This window comes from Haliotis cracherodii, unplaced genomic scaffold (assembly GCF_022045235.1).
Source record: "Haliotis cracherodii isolate W230 unplaced genomic scaffold, xgHalCrac1.p SCAF_10, whole genome shotgun sequence".
NCBI lineage: Eukaryota > Metazoa > Mollusca > Gastropoda > Lepetellida > Haliotidae > Haliotis > Haliotis cracherodii.
In genome coordinates this window covers 26125091-26146792 of record NW_027266265.1, presented here as the reverse complement: position 1 = coordinate 26146792, position 21702 = coordinate 26125091, and the positions used below count along the sequence as shown (strand labels likewise).

General features: G+C 39.4%; 1 protein-coding gene across 1 annotated transcript in view; it reads left to right on the top strand.

Annotated features, from left to right (window-relative positions):
- The first annotated feature begins 296 nt into the window (after window positions 1–296).
- Window positions 297–21702, top strand: part of LOC139453673 (putative nuclease HARBI1) — a 37791-nt gene continuing 16385 nt past the window's right edge. The window contains exon 1 of the mRNA XM_071235148.1: window positions 297–1027. Within this exon, the coding sequence (XP_071091249.1) occupies window positions 297–1027 (731 nt within the window). The remainder of the gene's footprint in view (window positions 1028–21702) is intronic.

Here is a 21702-nt window from a genome sequence, read left to right as displayed (position 1 = left end):
CTATGCACATGCACATATTATCTATCATGTCTGTAGATTCAATATTTATTAAATGGATAGAATATTTTCAACAGACCAGGGGCCGTATTTATCAAACAACTTAAGTCATAAATAAAACTTAAGTCAGTTAAAAAAAACTTAGTTTTCTTGTTTTTTTACTTAAGTTTAGTGGAAAAACTTAAGTCATATTCAACAAAAGACTTAGACTTAAGTTTTGTCATTTTCTGACTTAACTATTAAGACTCACCTTGCTAGACTTAAATCATATATGTTTGACTTAAGTCATGTAAAACAAAATGGCTGCCAGACGCAATTCAAGAATATTTAATGAGAGAAGAGATATACTATATTCATTAGATGACAATGAACTGATACAGCGCTACAGATTTGATAGGTACAGTATTGTTTATATTTGTGATATCCTTAAGCAGGAGTTGAGTCCCATAACACAGCGGAGTTGTGCCGTGTCCTGCGTTATTAAGGTGCTTGTCACTTTGCGTTATCTTGCCACTGGCAAATTTCAAATGTGTAATGGTGATGACCATGGTCTGAGCCAACCCACTATCTCTAGGGTAATCTTCCAAACGCTGGACTCCCTCACAAGTCACTGTTTCCTTCGTAGATTTGTTACCTTTCCTGTGCAACCCCAAGAAATAAGACGCCATCAACAGCGCTTCTATCAGACTGCCAATTTCCCGGGTATTGTTGGGGTAATTGATGGCACCCACATTCAGATTCAGGCCCCATCAGTTAATGAGAAAGATTTTGTCAACAGGCATAATTACCATAGTGTAAATACACAAATAGTGTTTGACAGCGGCGATCACATCATCGACATCGTTGCACGTTGGCCTGGCTCAACACAAGACTCCCGCATTTTGACAACAAGTGGGTTATGTCGGATGTTTGAGGGGAATCGGCTACCAGTGAGTTGTCATCTACTTGAAGACAGTGGCTACCCTTGTCGGAGATGGATCCTAACACCATTTTTGCGTCCTCTCCAAGGACCACAGACAAACTACAACAGGTATAGATATTACTTCGTTCAGTTCACTACGAGCGAGCACCCGAGGAATAGAGTGACTTCCCCTGGTTAGGTAAAATACTATCTCAAACCTAAAAACGGAATGGAAGAGTTACACATATTTGCTGTAAAGTATTATTTGGCATCATTCCGTTTAATTCCTACTTAAGTGTCCTAAAATTATGTAAGTAGCAAATCAGGTAAAAAAATATGTATGATTATATATTCATCAGAAAGAAATAATAATTAGTGCAGTGTTGGGGGCACGGGTGGCCCAGTCGCCCAAGGCGCCGCGATTCGCTGTGCAGAGATGCGTCCCTTGGACACGCCAAAAACCTAAGATTGTGTCTTCGAATCCCAGTTCGCCCCGAATATGTTTCAAGGTTTGTCAGCACCATACCGGTGCTCGTGGGTTTCATCGAAGTGGTAAACGTCTGAGCTTTGCATCACTTCGGGCTTTCCTCCCACATTAAGCTGACACGACGTGATACAACTGGAATACTGTTAAAAAGCGGCGTTAAAACCAAATTCACTTACTCACTTACACCATGCATGCACAGCACGTGCACAGAATCACTGATGCAATTGAGAAAAGCACACGCGTAAAATGCCTTAGAGACAGTGTCTTAATGATCAGACAGGGACGGGATGTACAGCAATGATTTGGGTGGGCTTGGCAACACCAGGGACGGGATGTACGGCAATGGCGTCACACCGTGTTTACAGACAAATGACCTCCGTTAATATAGCTGGGATTTTGATGAGTGCGGCGTTAAACAACAAACAAACAAACACACAAAACAGGCGAATCGAGGTATTGCCGATTCACAGGTGACAGAAAACGTTATTGGCGGCGTTGGGGTGACCGGTGTGCCAGGGAAACAATTCTTGGCCATGATGGATATGGGGGCGGTAGTGTCATGGTGTGGGGCGGTATTACACATGACAGGCGAACAGGTTTGGTTATTGTGAAATGATATTTGACTGGCCAGCGATATGTTGACGAAATTTGCGTGCTGTCGGTGTTTCATTGGCTATGATAATTGGCAGAAATTTTGAACTGCAAGATGACAATGCTTGACCACATTGTGCCCAGGTCGTCACCGAAAATCTCCGACGAGAAGCCACACGGACATTGGACTGGCTCGCTAAGTCTCATGACATATCCCCAATAGAGCATCTGTGGGATGTTTTCACCAGAGACCCAGCACACGCCACTGGCCCAACTTGGGGTATCTCTTCAGGCGGAATGGCTGGCAATACCAAGAGCAACCATGAATGACACAACATAGATTGATATACACAACCGAAGTTAATTTCACAGACATTAATCGTCATTACATCTTCATTTCACCACTTTCCTTATTTTATTCCGGTAGTTTATATGTGAGTGGGTGGACATTGTTATGGAATTAATCAAACACTAACCCTGCAATCGGTCATGATATTGGTGGAGTGAGTGAGCGAGTGAGTGAGTATGGTTTTACGCCGCTTTCAGCAATATTCCATCTATATCACGGCGGGGGACACCAGAAATGGGCTTCACACATTGTTCCCATGTAGGGATTCGAAACCCAGGTCTTCGGCGTGAACGGACGAACGCTTTAACCACTAGGCCACCCGACAGTCCCATATTGGTGGAAAGTTCAGCAGAATAAATGCGATAAAGTTTCAATCAAGATTTATTCTCCAAACTGAATTCCACGAGATATATCATCATATAACATTGTATTTAGCGAGCCTTGGCTAAAAACATAGTGTTTATTCCTAATACAGGACATATATCATACCAAAACGCACTCGCGTGATAGCCTCTTTAGCATATAACGTCATTCTTCAATTCTGTACTCAAAAGGTCTCTTCCTATCTCTCACAAACATTACCTAAACAGTGCAAGTTTTCCTGGAATGTGCGCAATGATATATATATTACGTTAGAAGGTTAGTGAGGTGCCAGTCGGACAGTGACAATGGTCAATATAGTTCCAACTAAAACTTGTTTTTTATACATTGGCATAACTACACATAGGCAAAACAACGATTGCCTACACAATGTTTCTACTTGTCTTTCGCGGCAATCATTCGATCTGTCCGCTAGTGTTACTGCCCTTTAGCAAAGGGAAGCTACTCGAACCCTATAGCTAGTCCATGAGACGTCACACAGTGTGGAGTGTGCTTATCCCGTCATAGCGTTACACAGTGCAGTCAGATGTACACACTGCGATAAAACGAAACAAGGTAACAATTCGGACCAAATCCAATTGTTTTAATTTTGGGAAAAAGATTCTAAACCTCAGAGGTCCACAAGCACAGATATGTGTCCGCTTGTTTCGCAATTTATGTCTACAAAGTTGCCCAAACTTGAAAAAATGCCTTAGCTACGTCACAGTTAGACACTGATTTTCAGTATTTTAAGCTATTCTTTTGCTATTCTACTAGTTTCTCCGGATTCACTTTGGTATGTTTGTTTGTAAACACTGGACGTAGTCCCTATTTGACCTTTGATATTTGCATATCTATCCGCATATGACTGGGAATGGTTTTCATCCGTTGGCTTTATCCTGCCGAGAAACCTACCCGTTATATGTTATAGAGGGTATTTCATGTGTCGACACATGAAATATCCTATTTATTATATACTGTTTGTGCAGATGTCTTATTATTTCATTACAAATGTAAAACCTTCAAACCTGAATTGTACCTACCTGACACACAGGAACGGTTCACCACCCCTTGTATTTGCGACTAAAAAAGTAGTTTCTTACAATCTTTAGAATACAAACAAAAGTAACAAAAATATTAGGGTGACTAATTTTTTGTATGATACATATAGATATGATTACATACTAGTACAAAATCAACTTTAACAAAAAAAATCCTTGAAAACTACGAGACCGCTGTTGGAAGCGAAAGAATACACGATGGTCAAGTAACGAAATTGGCGCTCAGGGAAACGAACAGTCTCGATTGGCGAATTAAAAGAGAAATTTACAGTTTATATCGTAACATTTTCAAGAGAATAACAAACGGCATGAAGCGATATTAACACAGTAAATGACCATCTGTCATTATTTTGCCATGTCAATGTGGAACTAACGTAAAACGAAGTCAGCTTGTGTACGGCTAGACACTTGCGACAAAGTGAAACAATTTGAGGGGAGGTCACTCATGTATGATAATAGATGGTACAATGGAAGTGTTATGTTCCCGGCAGTGAAATATCAATTGTTATATTCACTGCAATGAAAATATCACTTTTCTCAACTTTATAAAAGTCAGTCTTTCACTCTAAAGTATATGAAATGATATTGTTTTTAATTTGAAGGTTACACGATATAGAGCTTTTCCATTGGACTAGAGGTCGGTCACATATTGACGTTCATAATTTAACGTTCATACATTTTTCACGAGATCGTGAAATATACGTAAACACTGACGGACTACTTCCTCATTCTTGGGGAAACCCCTGGGAATTCCCTTTGTACGAACAAATAAAGAAGCGTTGTTTCTCATCATTTTGACCTTCAATCTTGAACTTAACGTTTAAGCATACAATGGGATAAGTCAGAGAGTTTGAATGTATGTCCGTTCAGGTATATCTTCGCTACACCTCATCTTAGAGAACAAAACGAAGAAAAGCACATTTAAACTACCGTAGTAACGACTCGATCCGTGTCTAGACTACAGTGACAGTCTACAGCAATATATGAATGTTCCTTAGTATCTGTTTTACATATCTCTACAATCACCTTACAGTGATCGGCCAACTGATCAGTGATAAACAACACATGTAATAGTCACAGGTTCATTAAAAACTTCTGTAATCCTAACGTAAATGTGTTACGACGCTCTGTTATTGTGACTGACTTTCTGAGGTAGTTCTCAACAGACCCTTCCCATCTAATGAGGATATTATTTGAGTACATTTGTTCACAGAAACTACAAAAGTTGTTCCTGTTGAGCACGTTGAGCAGACATAAGCTCACCTCTCGTTTTGAGGAACTAACTTATTCCGGGATACGGCTTGTCGTTGTATGGCTATCAGTGTCATACACTAAGTCATACGTTCTAAGTATACTTGTGTGTAGATCAAAGTCTTAGTCATTTGAGGTAAAATTAGTGATATAAAAGAAATTACTTTCACTTTGTGCGAGTTCATTAGAGTGTGGACCTTCATAGCGTGAGGGTCAAACATTGTCGCAAGCTCCGACGTTCATACAGTATGGTTCAAAGTTCATTTAAGAGTTGAACGTTACTTTTGATGGCTTCATTGAAGTGTGAACGAATTAAAAGCGCTGGTTCGCACGAAAGTGTAACCGGCGCTTTTAAATCGTTCACACTTCCATGAACCCTTCCAAACTGTAGCTCAGTTCTTATAATTTTATACTTTGTAGTTTATTGGTCTCGCCGAATAATATCGTAGCAATGTTTACTTAAATTTGAAGTTCTCTAGTATCTCAGAAATGCATGTGTCATGTGGCTTACCTCAGTTATCTCAGAAATGCATGTGTCATGTGTCTTACGTTAGTTATCTCAGAAATGCGTATGTCATGATGCTTACCTTAGTTATCTCAGAAATGCATATGTCATGTGACTTACCTCAGTTATCTCAGAAAAGCATATGTCATAACGCTCTCCTCAGTTATCTCAGAAATGCATGTGTCATGTGGCTTACCTCAGATATCTCAGATATGCATGTGTCATGACGCTTACCTCAGTTATCTCAGAAATGCATGTGTCGTGTGGCTTACCTCATTTATCTCAGAAATGCATGTCATAACGCTTACCTCAGTTATCTCAGAAATGCATGTGTCATGACGCTTACCTCAGTTATCTCAGAAATGCATATGGCATATGGCTTACCTCAGTTATCTCAGAAATGCATGTGTCATGTGACTTACCTCAGTTATCTCAGAAATGCATATGTCATAACGCTCTCCTCAGTTATCTCAGAAATGCATGTGTCATGTGGCTTACCTCAGTTATCTCAGAAATGCATATGTCTTATGGCTTACCTAAGTTATCTCAGAAATGCATGTGTCATGTGACTTACCTCAGTTATCTCAGAAATGCATATGTCATAACGCTCTCCTCAGTTATCTCAGAAATGCATGTGTCATGACGCTTACCTCAGTTATCTCAGAAATGCATTAGTCATAACGCCTACCTAAGTTATCTCAGAAATGCATGTGTCATGTGGCTTACCTAAGTTATCTCAGAAATGCATGTGTCACGTGGCTTACCTCAGTTATCTCAGAAATGCATATGTCATGTGGCTTACCTCAGTTATCTCAGAAATGCATGTGTCATGACGCTTACCTCAGTTATCTCAGAAATGCATATGTCATGTGGCTTACCTCAGTTATCTCAGAAATGCATATGTCATGACGCTTACCTCAGTTATCTCAGAAATACATGTGTCATGTGGCTTACCTCAGTTATTTCAGAAATACATGTGTCATGTGGCTTACCTCAGTTATCTCAGAAATGCATATTCCATGTGGTTTACCTCAGTTATCTCAGAAATGCATGTGTCATGTGGCTTACCTCATTTATCTCAGATATGCATGTGTCATGACGCTTACCTCAGTTATCTCAAAAATGCAAATGTCATGTGGCTTACCTCAGTTATCTCAGAATTGAATTCGTCATCATGCTTACCTCAGTTATCTCAGAAATGCATGTGTCATGTCGCTTACCTCAGTTATCTCAGAAATGCATATGTCATGTGGTTTACCTCAGTTATCTCAGAAATGCATGTGTCATGTAGCTTACCTAAGTTATCTCAGAAATGCATGTGTCATGTGACTTACCTCAGTTATCTCAGAAATGCATGTGTCATGTGTCTGACCTTAGTTATCTCAGAAATGCATATGTCATGATGCTTACCTCAGTTATCTCAGAAATGCATATGTCATGTGGCTTACGTCAATTATCTCAGAAATGCATGTGTCATGTGGCTTACCTAAGTTATCTCAGAAATGCATATGGCATGACGCTAACCTCAGTCATCTCAGAAATGCATGTGTCATGTGGCTTACCTCAGTTATCTCAGAATTGCATGTGTCACGTGGCTTACCTAAGTTATCTCAGAAAGTCAAATGCCATGTGGCTTACCTCAGTTATCTCAGAATTGCATATGTCATGACGCTTACCTCAGTTATCTCAGAAATGCATGTGTCATGACGCTTATCTCAGTTATCTCAAAAATGCATGTGTGATTTGACTTACCTTAGTTATCTCAGAAATGCATATGTCATAACGCTTACCTCAGGTATCTCAGATATGCATGTGTCATGACGCTTACCTCAGTCATCTCAGAAATGCATGTGTCATGTGGCTTACCTCAGTTATCTCAGAATTGCATGTGTCACGTGGCTTACCTCAGTTATCTCAGAAAGTCAAATGCCATGTGGCTTACCTCAGTTATCTCAGAATTGCATGTCATGACGCTTACCTCAGTTATCTCAGAATTGCATGCGTCATGATGCTTATCTCAGTTATCTCAAAAATGCATATGTCATGTGGCTTACCTCAGTTATCTCAGAAATGCATGTGTCATGTGACTTACCTCAGTTATCTCAGAAATGCATGTGTCATGTGGCTTACCTCAGTTATCTCAGAAATGCATGTGTCATGTGTCTTACGTTAGTTATCTCAGAAATGCGTATGTCATGATGCTTACCTTAGTTATCTCAGAAATGCATATGTCATGTGACTTACCTCAGTTATCTCAGAAATGCATATGTCATAACGCTCTCCTCAGTTATCTCAGAAATGCATGTGTCATGTGGCTTACCTCAGATATCTCAGATATGCATGTGTCATGACGCTTACCTCAGTTATCTCAGAAATGCATGTGTCGTGTGGCTTACCTCATTTATCTCAGAAATGCATGTCATAACGCTTACCTCAGTTATCTCAGAAATGCATGTGTCATGACGCTTACCTCAGTTATCTCAGAAATGCATATGGCATATGGCTTACCTCAGTTATCTCAGAAATGCATGTGTCATGTGACTTACCTCAGTTATCTCAGAAATGCATATGTCATAACGCTCTCCTCAGTTATCTCAGAAATGCATGTGTCATGTGGCTTACCTCAGTTATCTCAGAAATGCATATGTCTTATGGCTTACCTAAGTTATCTCAGAAATGCATGTGTCATGTGACTTACCTCAGTTATCTCAGAAATGCATATGTCATAACGCTCTCCTCAGTTATCTCAGAAATGCATGTGTCATGACGCTTACCTCAGTTATCTCAGAAATGCATTAGTCATAACGCCTACCTAAGTTATCTCAGAAATGCATGTGTCATGTGGCTTACCTAAGTTATCTCAGAAATGCATGTGTCACGTGGCTTACCTCAGTTATCTCAGAAATGCATATGTCATGTGGCTTACCTCAGTTATCTCAGAAATGCATGTGTCATGACGCTTACCTCAGTTATCTCAGAAATGCATATGTCATGTGGCTTACCTCAGTTATCTCAGAAATGCATATGTCATGACGCTTACCTCAGTTATCTCAGAAATACATGTGTCATGTGGCTTACCTCAGTTATTTCAGAAATACATGTGTCATGTGGCTTACCTCAGTTATCTCAGAAATGCATATTCCATGTGGTTTACCTCAGTTATCTCAGAAATGCATGTGTCATGTGGCTTACCTCATTTATCTCAGATATGCATGTGTCATGACGCTTACCTCAGTTATCTCAAAAATGCAAATGTCATGTGGCTTACCTCAGTTATCTCAGAATTGAATTAGTCATCATGCTTACCTCAGTTATCTCAGAAATGCATGTGTCATGTCGCTTACCTCAGTTATCTCAGAAATGCATATGTCGTGGTGTTTACCTCAGTTATCTCAGAAATGCATGTGTCATGTAGCTTACCTAAGTTATCTCAGAAATGCATGTGTCATGTGACTTACCTCAGTTATCTCAGAAATGCATGTGTCATGTGTCTGACCTTAGTTATCTCAGAAATGCATATGTCATGATGCTTACCTCAGTTATCTCAGAAATGCATATGTCATGTGGCTTACGTCAATTATCTCAGAAATGCATGTGTCATGTGGCTTACCTAAGTTATCTCAGAAATGCATATGGCATGACGCTAACCTCAGTCATCTCAGAAATGCATGTGTCATGTGGCTTACCTCAGTTATCTCAGAATTGCATGTGTCACGTGGCTTACCTAAGTTATCTCAGAAAGTCAAATGCCATGTGGCTTACCTCAGTTATCTCAGAATTGCATATGTCATGACGCTTACCTCAGTTATCTCAGAAATGCATGTGTCATGACGCTTATCTCAGTTATCTCAAAAATGCATGTGTGATTTGACTTACCTTAGTTATCTCAGAAATGCATATGTCATAACGCTTACCTCAGGTATCTCAGATATGCATGTGTCATGACGCTTACCTCAGTCATCTCAGAAATGCATGTGTCATGTGGCTTACCTCAGTTATCTCAGAAATGCATGTGTCACGTGGCTTACCTCAGTTATCTCAGAAAGTCAAATGCCATGTGGCTTACCTCAGTTATCTCAGAATTGCATGTCATGACGCTTACCTCAGTTATCTCAGAATTGCATGCGTCATGATGCTTATCTCAGTTATCTCAAAAATGCATATGTCATGTGGCTTACCTCAGTTATCTCAGAAATGCATGTGTCATGTGACTTACCTCAGTTATCTCAGAAATGCATGTGTCATGTGGCTTACCTCAGTTATCTCAGAAATGCATGTGTCATGTGTCTTACGTTAGTTATCTCAGAAATGCGTATGTCATGATGCTTACCTTAGTTATCTCAGAAATGCATATGTCATGTGACTTACCTCAGTTATCTCAGAAATGCATATGTCATAACGCTCTCCTCAGTTATCTCAGAAATGCATGTGTCATGTGGCTTACCTCAGATATCTCAGATATGCATGTGTCATGACGCTTACCTCAGTTATCTCAGAAATGCATGTGTCGTGTGGCTTACCTCATTTATCTCAGAAATGCATGTCATAACGCTTACCTCAGTTATCTCAGAAATGCATGTGTCATGACGCTTACCTCAGTTATCTCAGAAATGCATATGGCATATGGCTTACCTCAGTTATCTCAGAAATGCATGTGTCATGTGACTTACCTCAGTTATCTCAGAAATGCATATGTCATAACGCTCTCCTCAGTTATCTCAGAAATGCATGTGTCATGTGGCTTACCTCAGTTATCTCAGAAATGCATATGTCTTATGGCTTACCTAAGTTATCTCAGAAATGCATGTGTCATGTGACTTACCTCAGTTATCTCAGAAATGCATATGTCATAACGCTCTCCTCAGTTATCTCAGAAATGCATGTGTCATGACGCTTACCTCAGTTATCTCAGAAATGCATTAGTCATAACGCCTACCTAAGTTATCTCAGAAATGCATGTGTCATGTGGCTTACCTAAGTTATCTCAGAAATGCATGTGTCACGTGGCTTACCTCAGTTATCTCAGAAATGCATATGTCATGTGGCTTACCTCAGTTATCTCAGAAATGCATGTGTCATGACGCTTACCTCAGTTATCTCAGAAATGCATATGTCATGTGGCTTACCTCAGTTATCTCAGAAATGCATATGTCATGACGCTTACCTCAGTTATCTCAGAAATACATGTGTCATGTGGCTTACCTCAGTTATTTCAGAAATACATGTGTCATGTGGCTTACCTCAGTTATCTCAGAAATGCATATTCCATGTGGTTTACCTCAGTTATCTCAGAAATGCATGTGTCATGTGGCTTACCTCATTTATCTCAGATATGCATGTGTCATGACGCTTACCTCAGTTATCTCAAAAATGCAAATGTCATGTGGCTTACCTCAGTTATCTCAGAATTGAATTAGTCATCATGCTTACCTCAGTTATCTCAGAAATGCATGTGTCATGTCGCTTACCTCAGTTATCTCAGAAATGCATATGTCGTGGTGTTTACCTCAGTTATCTCAGAAATGCATGTGTCATGTAGCTTACCTAAGTTATCTCAGAAATGCATGTGTCATGTGACTTACCTCAGTTATCTCAGAAATGCATGTGTCATGTGTCTGACCTTAGTTATCTCAGAAATGCATATGTCATGATGCTTACCTCAGTTATCTCAGAAATGCATATGTCATGTGGCTTACGTCAATTATCTCAGAAATGCATGTGTCATGTGGCTTACCTAAGTTATCTCAGAAATGCATATGGCATGACGCTAACCTCAGTCATCTCAGAAATGCATGTGTCATGTGGCTTACCTCAGTTATCTCAGAATTGCATGTGTCACGTGGCTTACCTAAGTTATCTCAGAAAGTCAAATGCCATGTGGCTTACCTCAGTTATCTCAGAATTGCATATGTCATGACGCTTACCTCAGTTATCTCAGAAATGCATGTGTCATGACGCTTATCTCAGTTATCTCAAAAATGCATGTGTGATTTGACTTACCTTAGTTATCTCAGAAATGCATATGTCATAACGCTTACCTCAGGTATCTCAGATATGCATGTGTCATGACGCTTACCTCAGTCATCTCAGAAATGCATGTGTCATGTGGCTTACCTCAGTTATCTCAGAATTGCATGTGTCACGTGGCTTACCTCAGTTATCTCAGAAAGTCAAATGCCATGTGGCTTACCTCATTTATCTCAGAATTGCATGTCATGACGCTTACCTCAGTTATCTCAGAATTGCATGCGTCATGATGCTTATCTCAGTTATCTCAAAAATGCATATGTCATGTGGCTTACCTCAGTTATCTCAGAAATGCATGTGTCATGTGACTTACCTCAGTTATCTCAGAAATGCATGTGTCATGTGGCTTACCTCAGTTATCTCAGAAATGCATGTGTCATGTGTCTTACGTTAGTTATCTCAGAAATGCGTATGTCATGATGCTTACCTTAGTTATCTCAGAAATGCATATGTCATGTGACTTACCTCAGTTATCTCAGAAATGCATATGTCATAACGCTCTCCTCAGTTATCTCAGAAATGCATGTGTCATGTGGCTTACCTCAGATATCTCAGATATGCATGTGTCATGACGCTTACCTCAGTTATCTCAGAAATGCATGTGTCGTGTGGCTTACCTCATTTATCTCAGAAATGCATGTCATAACGCTTACCTCAGTTATCTCAGAAATGCATGTGTCATGACGCTTACCTCAGTTATCTCAGAAATGCATATGGCATATGGCTTACCTCAGTTATCTCAGAAATGCATGTGTCATGTGACTTACCTCAGTTATCTCAGAAATGCATATGTCATAACGCTCTCCTCAGTTATCTCAGAAATGCATGTGTCATGTGGCTTACCTCAGTTATCTCAGAAATGCATATGTCTTATGGCTTACCTAAGTTATCTCAGAAATGCATGTGTCATGTGACTTACCTCAGTTATCTCAGAAATGCATATGTCATAACGCTCTCCTCAGTTATCTCAGAAATGCATGTGTCATGACGCTTACCTCAGTTATCTCAGAAATGCATTAGTCATAACGCCTACCTAAGTTATCTCAGAAATGCATGTGTCATGTGGCTTACCTAAGTTATCTCAGAAATGCATGTGTCACGTGGCTTACCTCAGTTATCTCAGAAATGCATATGTCATGTGGCTTACCTCAGTTATCTCAGAAATGCATGTGTCATGACGCTTACCTCAGTTATCTCAGAAATGCATATGTCATGTGGCTTACCTCAGTTATCTCAGAAATGCATATGTCATGACGCTTACCTCAGTTATCTCAGAAATACATGTGTCATGTGGCTTACCTCAGTTATTTCAGAAATACATGTGTCATGTGGCTTACCTCAGTTATCTCAGAAATGCATATTCCATGTGGTTTACCTCAGTTATCTCAGAAATGCATGTGTCATGTGGCTTACCTCATTTATCTCAGATATGCATGTGTCATGACGCTTACCTCAGTTATCTCAAAAATGCAAATGTCATGTGGCTTACCTCAGTTATCTCAGAATTGAATTAGTCATCATGCTTACCTCAGTTATCTCAGAAATGCATGTGTCATGTCGCTTACCTCAGTTATCTCAGAAATGCATATGTCGTGGTGTTTACCTCAGTTATCTCAGAAATGCATGTGTCATGTAGCTTACCTAAGTTATCTCAGAAATGCATGTGTCATGTGACTTACCTCAGTTATCTCAGAAATGCATGTGTCATGTGTCTGACCTTAGTTATCTCAGAAATGCATATGTCATGATGCTTACCTCAGTTATCTCAGAAATGCATATGTCATGTGGCTTACGTCAATTATCTCAGAAATGCATGTGTCATGTGGCTTACCTAAGTTATCTCAGAAATGCATATGGCATGACGCTAACCTCAGTCATCTCAGAAATGCATGTGTCATGTGGCTTACCTCAGTTATCTCAGAATTGCATGTGTCACGTGGCTTACCTAAGTTATCTCAGAAAGTCAAATGCCATGTGGCTTACCTCAGTTATCTCAGAATTGCATATGTCATGACGCTTACCTCAGTTATCTCAGAAATGCATGTGTCATGACGCTTATCTCAGTTATCTCAAAAATGCATGTGTGATTTGACTTACCTTAGTTATCTCAGAAATGCATATGTCATAACGCTTACCTCAGGTATCTCAGATATGCATGTGTCATGACGCTTACCTCAGTCATCTCAGAAATGCATGTGTCATGTGGCTTACCTCAGTTATCTCAGAAATGCATGTGTCACGTGGCTTACCTCAGTTATCTCAGAAAGTCAAATGCCATGTGGCTTACCTCAGTTATCTCAGAATTGCATGTCATGACGCTTACCTCAGTTATCTCAGAATTGCATGCGTCATGATGCTTATCTCAGTTATCTCAAAAATGCATATGTCATGTGGCTTACCTCAGTTATCTCAGAAATGCATGTGTCATGTGACTTACCTCAGTTATCTCAGAAATGCATGTGTCATGTGGCTTACCTCAGTTATCTCAGAAATGCATGTGTCATGTGTCTTACGTTAGTTATCTCAGAAATGCGTATGTCATGATGCTTACCTTAGTTATCTCAGAAATGCATATGTCATGTGACTTACCTCAGTTATCTCAGAAATGCATATGTCATAACGCTCTCCTCAGTTATCTCAGAAATGCATGTGTCATGTGGCTTACCTCAGATATCTCAGATATGCATGTGTCATGACGCTTACCTCAGTTATCTCAGAAATGCATGTGTCGTGTGGCTTACCTCATTTATCTCAGAAATGCATGTCATAACGCTTACCTCAGTTATCTCAGAAATGCATGTGTCATGACGCTTACCTCAGTTATCTCAGAAATGCATATGGCATATGGCTTACCTCAGTTATCTCAGAAATGCATGTGTCATGTGACTTACCTCAGTTATCTCAGAAATGCATATGTCATAACGCTCTCCTCAGTTATCTCAGAAATGCATGTGTCATGTGGCTTACCTCAGTTATCTCAGAAATGCATATGTCTTATGGCTTACCTAAGTTATCTCAGAAATGCATGTGTCATGTGACTTACCTCAGTTATCTCAGAAATGCATATGTCATAACGCTCTCCTCAGTTATCTCAGAAATGCATGTGTCATGACGCTTACCTCAGTTATCTCAGAAATGCATTAGTCATAACGCCTACCTAAGTTATCTCAGAAATGCATGTGTCATGTGGCTTACCTAAGTTATCTCAGAAATGCATGTGTCACGTGGCTTACCTCAGTTATCTCAGAAATGCATATGTCATGTGGCTTACCTCAGTTATCTCAGAAATGCATGTGTCATGACGCTTACCTCAGTTATCTCAGAAATGCATATGTCATGTGGCTTACCTCAGTTATCTCAGAAATGCATATGTCATGACGCTTACCTCAGTTATCTCAGAAATACATGTGTCATGTGGCTTACCTCAGTTATTTCAGAAATACATGTGTCATGTGGCTTACCTCAGTTATCTCAGAAATGCATATTCCATGTGGTTTACCTCAGTTATCTCAGAAATGCATGTGTCATGTGGCTTACCTCATTTATCTCAGATATGCATGTGTCATGACGCTTACCTCAGTTATCTCAAAAATGCAAATGTCATGTGGCTTACCTCAGTTATCTCAGAATTGAATTAGTCATCATGCTTACCTCAGTTATCTCAGAAATGCATGTGTCATGTCGCTTACCTCAGTTATCTCAGAAATGCATATGTCGTGGTGTTTACCTCAGTTATCTCAGAAATGCATGTGTCATGTAGCTTACCTAAGTTATCTCAGAAATGCATGTGTCATGTGACTTACCTCAGTTATCTCAGAAATGCATGTGTCATGTGTCTGACCTTAGTTATCTCAGAAATGCATATGTCATGATGCTTACCTCAGTTATCTCAGAAATGCATATGTCATGTGGCTTACGTCAATTATCTCAGAAATGCATGTGTCATGTGGCTTACCTAAGTTATCTCAGAAATGCATATGGCATGACGCTAACCTCAGTCATCTCAGAAATGCATGTGTCATGTGGCTTACCTCAGTTATCTCAGAATTGCATGTGTCACGTGGCTTACCTAAGTTATCTCAGAAAGTCAAATGCCATGTGGCTTACCTCAGTTATCTCAGAATTGCATATGTCATGACGCTTACCTCAGTTATCTCAGAAATGCATGTGTCATGACGCTTATCTCAGTTATCTCAAAAATGCATGTGTGATTTGACTTACCTTAGTTATCTCAGAAATGCATATGTCATAACGCTTACCTCAGGTATCTCAGATATGCATGTGTCATGACGCTTACCTCAGTCATCTCAGAAATGCATGTGTCATGTGGCTTACCTCAGTTATCTCAGAATTGCATGTGTCACGTGGCTTACCTCAGTTATCTCAGAAAGTCAAATGCCATGTGGCTTACCTCATTTATCTCAGAATTGCATGTCATGACGCTTACCTCAGTTATCTCAGAATTGCATGCGTCATGATGCTTATCTCAGTTATCTCAAAAATGCATATGTCATGTGGCTTACCTCAGTTATCTCAGAAATGCATGTGTCATGTGACTTACCTCAGTTATCTCAGAAATGCATGTGTCATGTGGCTTACCTCAGTTATCTCAGAAATGCATGTGTCATGTGTCTTACGTTAGTTATCTCAGAAATGCGTATGTCATGATGCTTACCTTAGTTATCTCAGAAATGCATATGTCATGTGACTTACCTCAGTTATCTCAGAAATGCATATGTCATAACGCTCTCCTCAGTTATCTCAGAAATGCATGTGTCATGTGGCTTACCTCAGATATCTCAGATATGCATGTGTCATGACGCTTACCTCAGTTATCTCAGAAATGCATGTGTCGTGTGGCTTACCTCATTTATCTCAGAAATGCATGTCATAACGCTTACCTCAGTTATCTCAGAAATGCATGTGTCATGACGCTTACCTCAGTTATCTCAGAAATGCATATGGCATATGGCTTACCTCAGTTATCTCAGAAATGCATGTGTCATGTGACTTACCTCAGTTATCTCAGAAATGCATATGTCATAACGCTCTCCTCAGTTATCTCAGAAATGCATGTGTCATGTGGCTTACCTCAGTTATCTCAGAAATGCATATGTCTTATGGCTTACCTAAGTTATCTCAGAAATGCATGTGTCATGTGACTTACCTCAGTTATCTCAGAAATGCATATGTCATAACGCTCTCCTCAGTTATCTCAGAAATGCATGTGTCATGACGCTTACCTCAGTTATCTCAGAAATGCATTAGTCATAACGCCTACCTAAGTTATCTCAGAAATGCATGTGTCATGTGGCTTACCTAAGTTATCTCAGAAATGCATGTGTCACGTGGCTTACCTCAGTTATCTCAGAAATGCATATGTCATGTGGCTTACCTCAGTTATCTCAGAAATGCATGTGTCATGACGCTTACCTCAGTTATCTCAGAAATGCATATGTCATGTGGCTTACCTCAGTTATCTCAGAAATGCATATGTCATAACGCTTACCTCAGTTATCTCAGAAATGCATGTGTCATGACGCTTACCTCAGTTATCTCAGAAATACATGTGTCATGTGGCTTACCTCAGTTATTTCAGAAATACATGTGTCATGTGGCTTACCTCAGTTATCTCAGAAATGCATATTCCATGTGGTTTACCTCAGTTATCTCAGAAATGCATGTGTCATGTGGCTTACCTCATTTATCTCAGATATGCATGTGTCATGACGCTTACCTCAGTTATCTCAAAAATGCAAATGTCATGTGGCTTACCTCAGTTATCTCAGAATTGAATTAGTCATCATGCTTACCTCAGTTATCTCAGAAATGCATGTGTCATGTCGCTTACCTCAGTTATCTCAGAAATGCATATGTCATGTGGTTTACCTCAGTTATCTCAGAAATGCATGTGTCATGTAGCTTACCTAAGTTATCTCAGAAATGCATGTGTCATGTGACTTACCTCAGTTATCTCAGAAATGCATGTGTCATGTGTCTGACCTTAGTTATCTCAGAAATGCATATGTCATGATGCTTACCTCAGTTATCTCAGAAATGCATATGTCATGTGGCTTACGTCAATTATCTCAGAAATGCATGTGTCATGTGGCTTACCTAAGTTATCTCAGAAATGCATATGGCATGACGCTAACCTCAGTCATCTCAGAAATGCATGTGTCATGTGGCTTACCTCAGTTATCTCAGAATTGCATGTGTCACGTGGCTTACCTAAGTTATCTCAGAAAGTCAAATGCCATGTGGCTTACCTCAGTTATCTCAGAATTGCATATGTCATGACGCTTACCTCAGTTATCTCAGAAATGCATGTGTCATGACGCTTATCTCAGTTATCTCAAAAATGCATGTGTGATTTGACTTACCTTAGTTATCTCAGAAATGCATATGTCATAACGCTTACCTCAGGTATCTCAGATATGCATGTGTCATGACGCTTACCTCAGTCATCTCAGAAATGCATGTGTCATGTGGCTTACCTCAGTTATCTCAGAATTGCATGTGTCACGTGGCTTACCTCAGTTATCTCAGAAAGTCAAATGCCATGTGGCTTACCTCAGTTATCTCAGAATTGCATGTCATGACGCTTACCTCAGTTATCTCAGAATTGCATGCGTCATGATGCTTATCTCAGTTATCTCAAAAATGCATATGTCATGTGGCTTACCTCAGTTATCTCAGAAATTCATATGTCATAACGCTTACCTCAGGTATCTCAGATATGCATGTGTCATGACGCTTACCTCAGTTATCTCAGAAATACATGTGTCATGACGCTTACCTCAGTTATTTCAGAAATGCATGTGTCATGTAGCTTACCTCAGTTATCTCAGAAATGCATGTGTCATGATGCTTATCTCAGTTATCTCAAAAATGCATGTGTGATTTGACTTACCTTAGTTATCTCAGAAATGCATGTGTCATGACGCTTACCTCAGCTATCTCAGAATTGCATATGTCATGTGGCTAACCTCAGTTATCTCAGCGAAAAATATCTCCTGTGTATTACCTCGGCTTACTCAGTCATACATGGACTGTCATAATATGTCTCATTTGGTTAACCTCAGACCTCTCTGTTATAATTGTCTGATGATATAGACCTCAGCTATCTCAGTGATACATGTCTTTTGTTTTGCCCTCAACTAGCTACGTAATGTAACAAAAGTTATATTTGGGATAACACTTTCTTAGTAAAGTGCAGATTCTCGTACTTTTGGGGGTCCGAGATTCGAACCCACACTGCCAGAGTGAGGCACCTAATCGCCTGCTCACAAAGTCAGCGATCTAACCCCCTCAACCACCGAGGCTTCCACTAAAAATGATATAGAGTACGACAACTGGTAGTCTGCCAATTTAAACTTGTCACAAGGGGTACACAAAGTACGTGCTCTAGACTACCAGTTGTCGGGCTTTCATTGTATAAGATGTATTTAGTGTTGTCCATATATATTATCTGTACCATTCTTCTCACAGTAAATGTAGATGAGGAAGAAGTTTATTCATGAATGAAGGCCACATAGCCCAGAGTTCATTTACATTAATAATATATGCTATGCACATGAATGTACTTTCTTACAACAAACGTTCATATTTTTTTACATTTGTATTTATATAGGTCTTTTTAAATATATGGACAGTTTTTTAATAACAGAATCATTTCTGGTTGATAGAAGGCTGATAAATTTTTGAACAGATGGTTGCACATATGGTATTCATTTTCTATTTCATAGCGGTTACGTTTCGTACAAAAAATAAACGATGACTCTGTGGTTGTATTAAATCCAATTGTCTATATATTTGGATTATTGGTTAAACAACCGAATTTATATAAAGCACTAAGACCTCTATCACATGCTAAAGTAGACAGATATTTTTTTTCTGGTTCGAGTAATAAGATGAATAAACACCAAGGAAAGAAGAATTGTTAATATTGAAATGCCAGTTTTGGAATTCTATATCTTCACATCGTTGTTTGAATATAACCATGAAGCATTTCATATCGCCGCAATCCTGAGACAACCACACATATGAAAATCCAGTTTGAAACAATAATTGTCTTATATTTTATACGAAACCTTGTTAGTTTGACCATTTTCGTCAAATGATTTTAACATATGGTAACAGTCATACGGATATCTAGTTTCATGTAATCTAAGTAGTCGAAACCAGTACTTGATACAACGACTGTAACAGTGTACACACAATTATGTTCTTCCCAGCCCTCCTAGAAATGCATTTGTTGATGTTTTATACCAACGGAATGAACACTTTTAAAGAAATTACTCTGAATCTTTTCAATGCCTTTTTTTCTATAGGCACATCCCCAAATCTCTTGGCCAAATAAGGGGGCACGGGTGGCCCAGTCGCCTAAAGCGCCGCGATTCGCTGTGCAGAGTCGCGTCCCTTGGGTAGCCAGAAACCTATGATTTTGGGTTCGAATCCCGGTTCGCCCCGATTATGTTTCTAGGTTTGTAAGCACCATACCCGTGCTCGTGGGTTTCATCGAAGTGGTAAACGTCTGAGTCCTGCATCACTTCGGGCTTTCCTCCCACATTAAGCTGACACGCCGTGATACAACTGGAATACTGTTAAAAGCGGCGTTAAACCCAACTCACTCACTCACGTGGCCAAATAAAAGAACGGGAGCAATCTTTCAATCAAATATTATGGCAGTGGTAGAAAATAGGAGACATGGGAATTTCTTTATCATATTTAACACAGAAAAAGTCGCTTTCCTTGCTTGAAAAGCTGGTGTATCACATGCTTAAGTCCAAAGAAGCCTTGAAGATAATAGTAGACCAATGTATTTGAAATATGATACAACTTCAATTTCAAATCTTTATAAAACCATTTCTCAGTTTTCCTCAGATAACCACCCTTTCTAAAAACTAGGACTTTTGTCTTGTTTAAATTAACTTTGTCACAATAAGAGTCTAAAGCATCTAGTTTCCTCTGCCGTCCAATTACACAATCATCAACAAGAGTGACATCATCAGCAAAAAATAATAACATGATTTCATCAAAATTATCTTTCACAAATAAGCCTCTTAGCCCAAGAATCTCCATTTCACGTACAAACTTGTTTATAAAAAGCATAAAAAGAACAGGACTCAACATGCATCTTTGTCTAACGCCACTTCTTGTGTTAAAAAGACTTGTTTTCACATCTTCAACCCTTGCACATGCTTTTATATTTTCATACAAATTTCTGAGGATAATAAACATTTTGCCATGAACACCTCTTTTAAATAACACATATATAACAAATTATTTCTACCTATATAGGCGAAGGCTTTTTTCTAAAGTCTATGAAACGGTCATAAAATCTGTGGTTTTATTTTCAGTGGTAGAATAATCATTTCTAAATCCCCCTTGCGCATATCATTAACTTCGACCCAGTTTCGTATTCTCAGTTCCAGTTCTGAAGTGAAAATCTTACCAACAATATTTAAAAGCGAAATCTCCCTGTAATTGTCCGGATTTCAAGCGTCACGTATCGTGGCTGATAAAAATAAATGTTTCCAGTAGTTAGTGGATTGATAAAGTCTATAAACTTTGTTACCAATTTGCATGTTATGTGTTCGTGCTTCTAACCTTGTCTTGAACAAGTGACTTGCCTTTGCACGTGTTTGTGACGGGTGCCAGCGATGGAGCAGGATACGCTCACCTTTTCGCGAACACCTGTTATCATCACGGTTTGATAGTGATTCATAAACACATGCTCATGACATGTCTGAATCGTGCAATCGACTCTGCTTTGTGCAGAAATTTCTATTGTATATGGAAAGGGTTTTGTCGCTTTATTGACATTGTAATATCACAAAAAACATTTGGGGCGGTGGGGTAGCCTAGTAGTTAAATCGTTCGATCGTCACGCCGAATAGACCGGGTTTCGATTCCCAACATGGGTACACTAGTGTTCCCCACCATGATATGGCGGGAATGCTGCCAAAAGCGGCGTAAAACAGTACTCACTCACTCACAAGAGCAGTTTTGCAGATACAACAGTGTTTATCTCAGAGTGAAGCAAAGTGTAAGCTTCTGTTTAATCACATAGCAAGATGCTGATAATCTTAATGCTTACCTATAATGTTCAGCTTTAAATATAATGAGATCGAACGACTGTGTCCTTTATTTGCTATTTCCTTCTTTGTG